The 13,081-nt window shown below is 40.5% G+C and overlaps 2 protein-coding genes across 2 annotated transcripts in view; both read right to left on the reverse strand.

Annotated features, from left to right (window-relative positions):
• The window catches only part of pde4ca (phosphodiesterase 4C, cAMP-specific a), a 49,001-nt gene extending 40,986 nt beyond the window's left edge, over nucleotides 1–8,015 (reverse strand). Inside the window, exons 1-2 of the mRNA XM_085141246.1 lie at nucleotides 6,883–8,015; nucleotides 5,183–5,412 (exon numbers count right to left, since the gene is read on the reverse strand). Of these exons, the coding sequence (XP_084997372.1) occupies nucleotides 5,183–5,412; nucleotides 6,883–6,921 (269 nt within the window). The 5' untranslated portion in view covers nucleotides 6,922–8,015. The remainder of the gene's footprint in view (nucleotides 1–5,182; nucleotides 5,413–6,882) is intronic.
• A 128-nt stretch (nucleotides 8,016–8,143) lies between these two features.
• Nucleotides 8,144–11,943, reverse strand: ifi30a (IFI30 lysosomal thiol reductase a). The gene is made up of 7 exons (XM_085141288.1): nucleotides 11,721–11,943; nucleotides 10,567–10,755; nucleotides 10,329–10,403; nucleotides 10,084–10,170; nucleotides 9,812–9,964; nucleotides 8,467–8,535; nucleotides 8,144–8,385 (listed from the first exon to the last, which is right to left on the reverse strand). Exons 1-7 carry the CDS (start codon nucleotides 11,838–11,840, stop codon nucleotides 8,320–8,322), a joined length of 759 nt encoding a protein of 252 aa, XP_084997414.1. The 5' UTR covers nucleotides 11,841–11,943; the 3' UTR covers nucleotides 8,144–8,319.
• Nucleotides 11,944–13,081: the final 1,138 nt, after the last annotated feature.

Consider the following 13,081-nt stretch of genomic DNA (forward strand, 5'->3'; position numbering starts at 1 on the left):
CTCTTTCAGAGCGACGTTGTAATTCCAGGTTTTCAGGCCTCAGCTGCCAGCAGGAAGCGTGCATCAGACACTTTCAGACATCGAGTATGACACACTTGGAGAAAAGGCTCACACCAGATCCACTTTGTTTGTAAACCATCTGCTTTATTCCGAGTAGGAAATGGTTTGTCTTTTGAGAACATTCTTCCTCAGATGTTTCATAAAAAGCCGCATCCCTCCCAAGCTGCTGAGGTCCGTCCTGGAGTCATTTAATGCAAATTTGATGTATATGATGTAGGAAAGGAAAAGGGAAAGGTTATCCTAAGATTTGCAGCATTGTCAGCTATAAAGCATCCTAAGACTTCTCTATAAACACTTTCTCTGGCATCCCATCAAAACTGCACTACCAACTGGTAAACAGGAGAGCACATGGCTCTCTTCAAAGAAAGGGAACATAATGAAAGGCTTTCTAGTCCTTCGATATCCCTGCTGTCATGTTTGTAGCCGTGCTACTTTATACCTGCTGTCATATAAACATTTATGAAGTAAATAAAAGTGAAACATCACAGTACTTACCCCTATTTTTTATGTGCTGCGTTATAGCAGTAATCCGTTAGTATAAATCTAGATGTGATGTTTATAGTGCACCTGAAGGGTTTTTTCGGCATTTTAGGGCCCCGTACGTGCATAAAGAGGCTGGCAAGATAGTGTTTTTCCAAAGTTTTAATTTACAAACCCAATGCTGAAAAAGGCAGGATGCTGCGTAAAATGTAAATAAAAGGAGAACGAAATGATTTGCAAATATCATAAACAGGTATTAACAGAACACAGACAGCGCATCAAATGTTTGAATTTGATGGCAGCGACATGGCAGCGACAGGGCGATGTATATACCTTTCAGCATTGATGGTCTGTGGGCACTAATGCACTCACGTGCCTATGGAATGGGCAGCTTGCACATCTGGAAACTGTTAAGCACTGTTCAAAGTGCAGGATTTGGAACTGAGCGCTGATAACATGCTGGACGGTCCCTCTGCTCTTTCGTCTATGAGGTGTGGTGTCTGGGTTTTTCAAAAAGAATTTCACATTTTGATTCGTCTGACCACAGAACAGTTTTTCACTTTGTTTCAGTCCATTTTAAACGAGCTTCGGCTCAGAGAAGACAGCAGCGTTCGTGGATCGTGTCCAATTACGGCTTCTTCTCTTCATGATAGAGCTTTAACCTGCATTTGCGGATGAACTGCGCTCACAGTTCCATGACAGAATCGTTCCTGTTTTTAATGCAGTGCCGCCCGAGGGCCAAAAGATCATAGCCATCCAATATTGATTTTCAGCCTTGTCCCCTGCACAAAGAGATTTCTAACAATTTTCTGAATCTTTTGAGGACATTATGTACTGCAGATGATGAGATATTCAAAGTCTTTGCTATTTTACGCTGACGATCATAATTCTGCAGTTGTTCCACAATTTGTAGAGAGGGTTTTTTGCAGCTTGGTGAACCTCTGCCTGTCTAGGATGCTCTTTTTAAACCCAGTCATGTCACCGACCTGCTGCCAGTTAACCTCATTAGCTGTAAAATGTTTCTCCACCCGATTGTTGCCCTCGTTCCGATGTTTTTAGATGTGCTGTTGGAATGAAATTCCAAAATGAGCATATATTTTTGTTAAAAGCAGTACAGCTTCTCAGTTTATATATTTGCCATATTGTTCAATTGTGAATAAAATATCTGTCATTGAAAAAGCAGTTAAAGCTACTTAACCAGGAAGTATAAATCTTGACATTAAGATTCTCTTTTGAAAGAGTGTCTTTGGCAGGAGAGTGTGTAGCAACTGCGTGCAACTTCCCCAGGCTCTACCCGCTGGGTGGGGATTGCAGCGCAGTGGTAGGGTCTGCAGGAGAGTGAGTCAAGAAGTGGTGAGAAGTTCACACTGAAGTTCTAGAGCACCTTTGATGGGACGTGTTATGGCCTAAGACTGACTATAAGCTGACCTGACCTCCTACATGAAAAGGTCATGTTTGATCAGTTGACAGTTATACAAACACATGAAACACAGTGTGTGTTGTTGCAGCAGAGCATGCTATAAAGTAAAAAAAACCCCAAAAACTTATGACCTTTTATAGTTGCATAATATGTGTCAAAAGAATTCAATTTACCAGAAAACAATGAGTATCTTTTCCAGCTTGCAAAGTCTCGTGCTGCAATCAATTGTATCCAAATGTGACTGTAATACTGAGAACTGTTACCGGAGATGACCCACAGAATGCATTTATGTAGTGCTCTTATTGACCACTGAAAGTGTTTCGCATGATAGGCCACTCATCGATCCACATGCAAACATCATAAAGTACTTTTTCTACTCAGTACATACATCGCTATTCCTATCACACAAACACACGCACACACACACACACACACACAGATGGATACACTGCATTAAGCGGAGGTTTTTTTGTGGTTCGGCATGAAAAGGACAAATTGACATGCCAACGGAAGAAGCCAGGGATTAATGAATGAATCATTTCACCTCCTGAGCCACATCCGACCCCAATAACCTGCTGTCCTCGTTGCCATTACAATAATACATTTTCCAATTTTGTTGGCTATACTTTTCAACAACACTGAACATGTTTGTGTTCCCTTCTAGATTTCTAGTGAGCTATACTGTCTCACAAAAGTTGCATTTCCTGCGAAAATGCCGGGTAAATGCCATATAGTGGAAATCGTCTTCTGAAAACCGCTGAAGAAGCGGAACAATTTGCTGAAAAGAGGTGAAGAAGCTGAACTGTGTGATGAAGATGGCTTTATTTGAAAGGGTACACTAAAGAGTGTCAAGAAAGCAGAGGGAGCGAGAGCAGGGAAGACATGCGACAACCGCCACGGGTAGGATACGAACCTGCGCCCGCTCTCAAGAAACAGGAAATCAATAGGTTGATGCCTATGGGATTCACCCAATGAGAACTTGGCAGCAACGTTCCCAGCTCTGTTCTCTTATATCTCCATCTCAACATTGCAGCTGTCTTCAAATATTAGGGACTCACTTAACTCTCAGTAGTCTTTGTATATCAGATCCTGATAATAGAGCCTCTGAAAAGTCCAGAGTAATCCCTCCTCTTTGGATCAATGATTATATTCATCAGGATAAAAGAGAGCACAAAAAAGCTGAACAGAGATGGGAAAACAAAGATCTCCCTTTTCACTTTATTCACATGAAGAACATATTAACCACGCTCAACTGAAAAAACGTCCGACTTCACTGGCTCATGAGTGTCAATTTTTTTTTATATTATTATTATTTTATTATTTATTTATTTTTTGCTAGTAAGATCTATGGTATCAGGTCACAGTTCACGATTGGATCCTATCAACCTGTCCAAGTGTAGTCATCTACTTATGCCTATCTACTGAAGCCTATGGCAGCTGGGATAGGCTCCAGCCCCCCACGACCCTGAATTGAATAACCTGAAAGAAAAAGGAATGGATGGAAAGATCTCCTTGATATAGTTTCTAATATGTGCACTTCTTTCTGCCCAGTTGACACTATTTCTCCCAAATTTCTTCAAGAGACTCTACCTGTCATTTCCCCTGGGTTTCTCTTGATTATCAGTCAGTCACTCATCTGTTTGCACAGATTACTTTTAAACAGCTGGTATCATCCATCTCCTTTAAAGACCCTCCATGTATCCCACTGTTTTTAAACAGATTCCAAAGTTAATTTCTAAAATTCTAAACACTAAAACCTGAATCATTGATACAAGGCTGGATGGATCCATGCCTTCAAGCTGTTTACACCAAATTCTGACCTCAGAATGTCTCGGCATGTCTGCTATCCAATTTTGGAAAGCCCAAGGAAGCCCAAGTTCTTATATAACAAGAACACCACTGTGCTCTTATGCTCCTGTGGCACATCTACTTCATTAATGGTAAATGGACTGGTTCTTATATAGTGCTTTTCTAATCTACCCGAGCACTCAAAGCACTTTATACATGCCTCATACCCATTCACACAAGCTCTTTTTTCTCTGCTCAAGTGCTTTCTATCTAACATTCACACTTATTCATTCTCTAATGGATGAATCGTAGAGCAACTTGGGGTTAGTATCTTGCCTAGGGATGCCTAGGCATGGAGACTGGAGCAGTCAGGCATTGAACCACCACCACCTACAGCCAACCAAATAATAAACTTTCAAGGTAGTTTCTCATTTTCAGACTCTTCTCTTAGAGGTGACTGTGTGGCTAAAATCCCAGCAGATCAGCAGTTTGTGAAATCCTCAGACTAGCCCGTCTGGCACCAAACTCTAAGCGACGTTCAAAGTTGGTTAAATCCCCTTTCTTCCCCATTCTGAAGCTCATTTTGAATTTTAGCAGGTCGCCTCAATCATTTCTAAATGGCCAAACGCACAGAGTTGCAGCCATGTCACTGGTTGATTGGATATCAAAGAAGAAGCCTGTGAGGTTCACCGTAACTAATAACAATATCAAACAGATGTCTCCGGATTCCATCAACAGGTGGAAAAAGAGACGTAATGATGGTACACGTACACACACGTTCACAGACGCCAAAACACGCACACGCAGACACGTACACACCCACACACGAAGTTTAGAGAGGCCAGAATTGCTACAGATGTATTGCTGAAGCAGCTTGAATGTTGTTGTGGAAACAATAATAAGAGCCTTGTTTGTCTGATCTTTTATGGCGATAATTGTTCAGCAGTGTGACAGAGGGGAGCGCAACGCCTTAAGCGGGACACTTTGTTCAATCATATGCTCGAGAAGCAACTCAGCTTTTTTCAACCTAAATAAACAATTAGCCCCCGCCCCGCCTAAAAATGGATGATCATTAAGTACTCCTTAATCTGTGTTGATTTACAAGACCACAGCTTGCTTCACAGGGGCTGGTTTCACACTGAACACATATAATTTTAATCATTAAGCTTGAGAAGGGGCCCAGCTGTTGGGAAACTAGGAAAAAATTAACTCCTTTCCACACAGAGCGCTGGTTTTGGGAACACTTAAACTCCAGAGCTGTTCTTTCTAGAGGAAATCAGAGGATATTTAAAGAATGAATTTAACATGTGTGAGATACTTGAAGTATCATGTGTTCCCAAACATGCTTTTGAAGCAGGATGTGTGATGTTTTGGTATGCACATTTAAATTCATTAGCAAAATGCCACTAAACATGTTCAACATCAGTGACTTACACGCCTCTGGACATGCAGCTGGTCAGAGTCCCGTAACTTCTCGAGTGTTTGATCCTGTAGGTCGCGGGGCCCGATGGGGCGACGGACGGAGGGCCATCCTGAGCAGAAGGTCTGCAGGAAAGCTTGGGCAGCTGCAGGTTTCCCGAGAAGAGCCTCTTCACAGCCCATCTGATATCACAGTCCTGGAGAGGCTCTACAGAGGAGGTTTGGTCTAAGGAATCCCACTGTCTCTGTAAGGCAGATAAAAGGCAGGTGATTTGTGTTTTTTTACTGAGATGATATATGCATACACGTCTAACTGTAAGCTAGAAAAAGAAGAGTGTGATGGTATAAAGACGGGATAAATCTGCATTCATAAAGACTAGATTGGAGACAAAAAGGGGGCCAGCTTTTTAGCTTATTTACTTTTTTGCACTGAACTCAGGTTTGGAGTGAACTGCAGACAAGAAAGGAGATTTTTATGAAATGGAAACTGCTTGGTTAACTTGATTTTCTTTCATATGCTTTGCATGTCAGCTCGTCTTTCTTACTGAAATGAAAGGGATGTGCATGTGCATGTGCTGTGGCGCTAACAAGATTGATTGCTATGCATCACAACAATCAGCAACTCTGTGCTTTTCAACAGCAAACCCTGGCTCAAAGCTACTTGGCACTCATTCCTATAATTTAGCTTACGTGCAGCTTTCTGGGCTATTACTTTGAAAAATGAAAATGATGGTCAGAGAAAATTTGCCTTTTCGTTGTTAATAGTTCATGGCCTGCAATAATTACAAGAACTACACAAACTGGTGACAGAGCAGCAATACAGAAGCAGCATTTTAGCAGAAACCATACATAAAGGAAAGCTGCGTGTTTGCCAGCAGGGAGAAGTTTTTATATTTCCCGAGCTTCTTGAAAAGTCTCTGAAGTAAAAAAAAAAAAAAAAAGACCATCTGTTGAGATCTAAAGGTGAGCCATGCACAGGGCTGTTTTTATGACGCTACTAAAAATGTGACAAGCCTCACAAAAGCCAACTCGGGCATTATTTTTGGAAGGTTTATCTGATTTCAGGTCCTGAGACCAAACACACTATCACCTTGGACACAATAGACGGTTCTTACAGGGAGACAGTGTTTGGGATTTCGCTCTCAGGGCTTCTCTGTTTCAGCGTCAGCGTTGAGGGGAAACAGATAAGAGTCCTTGTTTGCCGCTGTATCCCGTGACCCTATCTCTCCTTCTGCTTGGGAGTTTCACCTTTCCATAAACAAATGTCAACAGACTCTGGAGTTTTATTGTTGACCGTTTCTATCCAAGATCACCACGAGAGGGGCCGATGTGTCAACTTCATGGATTATGAGTTGGATCGATTAAGAGAAAGCTATGCTGCAACACATTAACTTTGTCTTTGCCACCAAATGATTTCCTTCCTTAATGACACAATTTTATACTTTAATGCTGTTGCTTATTTTCACGCACAAGCTCCCATTAAAGTTTCAACAACTATTTGGCAACAGGAACAAGAAAGGAAAACAAAACACGTAGCAGTGCAATTACAGAATCCACATTAATCACACATCATAGCTTTCCATTTAGTTTTTGCGAATGTGTAACCAGTTCACGTTCTTTTGAGTTCATAAAAGAAAGCAAAGAAAGAAAGAAATAACCAAGCCAAGCGTAATAAAGGTTGCCGAATTTCTTAAACGTGAAATTATTACTCTTACCTCTGTGAAGTTGAAGATTTTTGAGTTATTTTTCCTCATACTTTCAGCTACTGGGAACCAGACAAATGAGAAGGAAATGCCAACGAGGAGGATACAGGAACTACAGTTAAGATGAGATATGAAGCTGTCTGTGGCACCAACATTTAGCTGGGATGTCACTCAGTACAGACCAAACTGTCTCCCCGCCTCTTCAAAACCCTCAGCTGTCATCATATCAGTGAGAAACAGCAAACTTTCTTAGTAGTAGTAAACCGATTTGACCCAAAAGCGATGTTTTGGAAAATGATGACAATTAGTCGCCAAAACAGAAAGTATGTGGAGGCTGCAGATGCTGGTAGAGAGATTGAGGTGGTGGAACAGCCTGCGTGGCAGGCCATTAGTCATGTGAGTCTGTCTGCAGAATCTGTGGAACTTGCAGATCCAGACCTGCCGGTCAGTGCAGCGAAACTCTGGGTTTGATCAAGCTGTTGCCTAAAATCTTCTCATTTAAGCTTTTTTTCTTACTCCATGAACACGGTTTAAATTTGTAGTTGTAGGCGAGTCTGTGTTAAAGATTCAGGAGATTTTGTGAACTTTAATGAACCTGTGCCTCCTGATGCTAAACCCACATGAACTCAGGTTTAAAAAAAAAAACAAACAGAACGTGAAGTATAAGGTCAACTGTGACACATGTTTTCAAGGCCATTAGGCATGAGCTTTAGATTACCTATTATCCTACTATTTACATTAAACACTTACTCTGACGCTGTGGGAGACTACAAAGAATCTAGTAAATAAACTCAAAATATCAGTTTTAATACAGCACTGTGACAACACTGTCTGTGTGTGTGTGTTCATATCTTTGTGGGGACCAAAACTTGGAAGTTTACTATATTTGTGGGGACCAACGGCCCTTTTGGGGACCAAAATCTTGGTTCCCACAAGTTTGAAGGGAATTTGGAGACTGAGAATGTGGTTTTAGTCACAGTGTTACAATTGGTTATGGTTAGGCATTCATTTTCGATGGTTAGGGGCTAGGTAAAGCATTGTCTATTAGATGTCCCCACAAGATATTAATACCCTACTGTGTGTGTTTATTACCTCTAACAAATGACGATTTGTGTTTTTTGGATGATTTGTGAATTTGTGTACCTCCATCTAAACTGTTTTTTAAAAAGTTTAGAAAAAAAACACTTTAAATAGGGCAAATACCAAAGTGCTACAAAAACCATTTATGATTTTATGGTTTCCATAGATATCAATTCAATGACAACACAGTCTCTTAAGAAGGTAACGTGTGTTATTATATTTTGGAATTACAAAAGTGAAGTGATCAAATTCTTAGAAATATAGTGCAAAAACACAAAAAGAAAAATAAAATCTTTGATGACATTCTTCAGTGTTTCTTGTTTAGAGGCCACACCTGGCTAGTAAACAGGCATGTGCAGAATTGCTCCTTCACACTTTCTGGCAGTAAGTTTTGTAGTGCATCTGGCTCCCCCCGCAGGCCGCAGGCTTAGTGCCCTGAAAAAAAACAAACAAAAAAAACCCCTTAAGTTCAAGCAAATTACAAGGCAGATATCTAGTAGACATTGATGACTGTACCTTGTACATGCTGCAGACGAGAGAGACGAGAGAATTCATGGCTTTTTCCTGCAGGTCGTCTGTATGCTCCTACAAATCAATGAAAATTAATATTCCCAACATTTAAAAATAAGTAACTTCTCATACCTCAGTTACACAGTTTGAATGGTTTATTAAAGCAACAGACACTTAGCAGTACACTTTATGTCTTAAACCTGGTGACACTGGAATGGAAAACAGCAATAAGAGGCCGTCAGAGACAGATCATCTGATTGACCTCTTGTTAGATTGCTAGGTGCATGACTTGCAGGTGATTGCAGGTCACAGCAATGTCATATAACTGTAAGGAAGACAGGTGTGAATGACTAAGTGCAAAGGCTGAGAGAGATCATTTCCAAAAAGGGACAGGCAAATGCAACAGATAACCTTATATTGTGGATGATCTGAATTTAGCATTTGACTTGCTTTTCATAGGAATCCCCCCAAAAATATGATTGCCGTCAATCTTGGGTCATGTGATCTTAGCAAAATTGTAATAGGTGAGGCACACTTACTATGCACCTATTGTCATATGGATTTTGGAAATCTAAATACAAAAAGAAGACCATAAGTTGGTCCAGGAAGTACAGTACATAGTAAAACTCATAACAGCAAAAAGAGTGTTTAATATTCCAATATTAACGCCTCTAAGAAGAGGGGTTTACGTGGCCATGCCTGCAATCCATATGTGACTTGCTTTAGACAAAACTTCCATTTTTATGTTAGGGTACTGCATGATGTCACGTGAAAAAGAGGCAGCTTTACATGTCTTGGTCCCAGCTTTCTTTCACTAACAGATTTGGGCTTTGAGGCAGATCAAGTGTCAAAACTCATCACTGAAAAACTAACAGCGCTTCTTTTGAAGGACAGAGTCAACATCAGAGCTGGATCATTTCAAATCACTTTCTCTGTTCCAGTCTGATGTCTTACAGTTTCTCACCTCTTCATTATGTTTTTACAGAGTAAAGGAAAAACGTCCACTTCCATGCTGTATGTCATTCAATTCTGTCTTCTCTCTCCTATAGTTTGTATTGTGTCCTGTCTCCCTTTTCCTTTCTGCTCACGCCCCAGTTGGTTACGGCAGATAGCTAACAGTCAGAGAGGAGGAGGGTTTTTTTTCCTGTTAAAAGGTAGTTTTTCCTTTACACTGTCACCAAGTGCTGCTCATTGCAGGTTGTCTGATTGTTGGGGTTCGCTTACGTCGTAGGGTCTTTACCCTATGAGATAAAGTGCCTTTACGTGACTGTTGTTGTGATTTGGCACTATATAAGTAAAACTGAACACCATGGTATTTGCTGGATAGGCTGTTACTGCAGTAAAGTCTTACCCCATTAATGGTGATCCAGGGCACGTACTGGTGTGGAGGTTTCAGGGCAGCCGTCTCCAAGGCATTTTGATGCATCAGCTGGTTTCCTTGAGGACCATTGACGCAGCTCATGACTTTGTCCCAGCTCAAAGTGGGGTCATAGGCTCCAGTACACTACAACCAAACATGGTGGGACATAAAACTGAAATTTATTAGTGACCAAAAAAAAAGAAAAAAATAAGTCATGGACTTATGCTTGCATAAATCAAACAAACACGCACACACACACTTACAGCTTTGGCTGAATTGATGACATCAGAGGAGGACTCCATACAGAAGATGATTGGAAAAGCCATCTTGGACATGTTGATCAAACAAGTCTAGAGGAAAAAAAACAGAAAAAACAAAAAACAAAAATTTCATTCTTTTAAAAAAAATTAAGCATTTTGAAGCAACACAGCAAGATGCTTTTGACACCAGACATGACACATTATTCAGCAGTTTGACTCGTTGGTGTGTGTCTGGGGTGCAACGTTACCTCAATCATGTTGCCCAGACACTCCTGTTCTCCATGCTGGCAAGTAAAGACGTACTTTTCATCCTGTTTGACCTCCTGGAATGGAATACAGTTACCAATGATGTACTTGGGTACATTTATTAAAATTTTTGACAGATATAGTGATGAGAACTCTTGGGTTGCCTTTAACCGTAAATGTTTTTGCACAGGTAGAGTTATAATCACAGTCTGCAACCAAGCTGCTCGGCCGACTGCTTACCTGGGCATTGCCGAAAGGCACCAGGTTAACAATCATGATGTCACTCAGGAGGACCGTTGTGGGGAAGAGCATCATAACGAGAAACTGTCTGCACCCAGGACACAGACTCTCGTAGTAAAGCCCCACCTCAACGGAATCGTCTGTCTGTTGGGACTTTGTGTAGTTGGAATGAAGGCACGACTTCAAAACCTACAGCAAAGAGCAAAACAGGGAGGTCAGCTTCTTCAAAACGCCACCACGTTCAAGACTCCAGAGGAAGCTCAGCATCAGTGAGAGTTATACTATGACTTTTCATCAATAGCATGTGGTTGTAATTACTTGTGATCAAGCCAATTTCAGCTGAAAATGCTACAGAAAGGTTGAAAATGTGCATTAGCTGGTCCTTTTTTATGACTTAAAAACAGCATACACAGATTACCTATCAAGTTGTTGCAGCGATCGTTTTTAAAAGTTTGAATTATATTTATATTGTTTATTGCATTATAATTGTGATTGTAAAATTGTTAATAAATCTATCACCCTTTAGATGACTATATCTTTTATTCACTGTATGCCAACTATGGTAAGACCAACTAAACTGGCTGCTTAGTGGCGCATGTAAAGACCGCACAGCTGGCAAAGAACTGGTATTTGAAAGTTTTACTTCCTAGTTCGTTAAAACGTAAAAATAATAGTTTCTTTCGAAGTCCAGTTAACAGACAAAGACAAAAAAGGTTACAGAGTTTTAGGGAGTACTTGTTAGCTAACACCGAACATTAGCTATAAATAATTACTTAATAACACACGTTACGTCATTAAAAATGAAGACAAGGGCAACGCTTACGGATGACTCTGATTTTTGTAAGAGACTGGCTCCGCTAACTCCATGTGCATGATAATTTTTCACCTCTCCACATTCAGACTATAATTTTGAAGTCTTTATCAGAGGAAACCATTATTTGCGGTCAGGTCAGTTTACTCACCTGAAAACTGACCGCATATCTCATTACAGCGACGCACTCATTGGTGCTGCTTTCTCTCAGTGCGTTTTTTTCTCATAAATATAGAAACTTTCATTTAGCTATTGCCTTACCTATGAAAGTGGCTAACGTCGTCGACACTAACTAGCCATTCAAAATAAGCTCTTGATAAAAAGTTATGTATAAAGTTCTTACCCCGCACTCAACAGCCGAGTCAACAGATGAACACCAGTTCAATGGCGACTGGGAGCATGAGGAGTACACGGAGGAGCCGACGTACCCAAAAGCCAAAAACAGCAGCAGTAGTGCCTTCATCCTCACCTACAACTAAGTCACTGTTTCTAACTGTCGCTAGCACCACAACACTGACCCACAAACAACTGTGCGGGTCCACTCTTTAATACTCGACCGCGCTTCCTCGTGCAGGTTAGCTGTTTTTTGATTGGCTGTGGTCTTAAGCGTCACTTGTAACTAGGAGACATCTATCTAAAGAGAGCGAAGTCTCTGCTGCTGTTCTGAGGAAATAGAACTGTCATATGATTGGCATGTTAGTGTGTAGCAAGTTTACACATCCTAAAGTTCGTGAAGTTCGCAATGATTTAACTACGTGGACATTTCATGTCGATCAATAAAAAATAACGTGGTGTACAGGCACAATAGCTCACAAGTTTTTAAAAGGAAATACATACATATCTGAGTTATTTATTATTTATTTTATTCACAAAGGGTTTCAAGGTATAATTTAAGAACATCCCGTAACTTGTGTGACATAAATTGTATCTCTACAATTAAAACCTAATACTAGAAAATGTTTATTTTACAATAAGGATTCAAAAGGGCATTTTAAGACGATGCAACATCTCAATTTTAAATCGTATCATGTTCTGTAAAGGTTAAGAAGTTCCCTCTTAAGATATGTTAGGGGTTTTTTTTCCCAACAGATGAATGGGGAAGTTTTCTGTCTATTGTTGTCATTCTTGTTTTGTCTCATTATAAAACAGAGGCGGAGCAAAGGTCTTGCTCAAGAAGAGTTGACATGCAGAAAATCATCACAAACCTTGGGCACTATATAAGGATTACCTGGTGATTCTCACATGATCTCTAACAGCTTTTGTCTGAAAACAGGGAAGTGAGCCATGACTGTGTGATTCACTCAACTTCCTGACTTGCTCCTTACTCCTTTATTTTGTATTGGGTGTAGCTGGCAAAACCAAAGCACCTCACTTCATTGAAAATCAAACCTTTTTTTGTGGAGGGGAATTCCAAATTTTATTTCCTTTCCCATATTTATTGTGAAATGTGATTTGTGGTATGAGGCTCGGCCTGAAGGCCCAGGGCCAAATACCCAGGCAGGGGATGCTGAGCACACATCAGAGTGGCAAAAAATTAAATATTCTGTATGGGAATCAAAAGTCCCCCCCACACACACACAAGGTATACAGAAACGGAGGCAAAACAGAAGTCTATTTAAGGCTGCGGTCTTACACCAAAATTAAGGGGAAAGCATATGGAGGTCAGAGTTCCTCAACAGACACAGTGAGTAGCTGGTATTAAAA

Source organism: Neolamprologus multifasciatus, chromosome 18 (genome assembly GCF_963576455.1).
Source record: "Neolamprologus multifasciatus chromosome 18, fNeoMul1.2, whole genome shotgun sequence".
NCBI classification, from domain to species: domain Eukaryota; kingdom Metazoa; phylum Chordata; class Actinopteri; order Cichliformes; family Cichlidae; genus Neolamprologus; species Neolamprologus multifasciatus.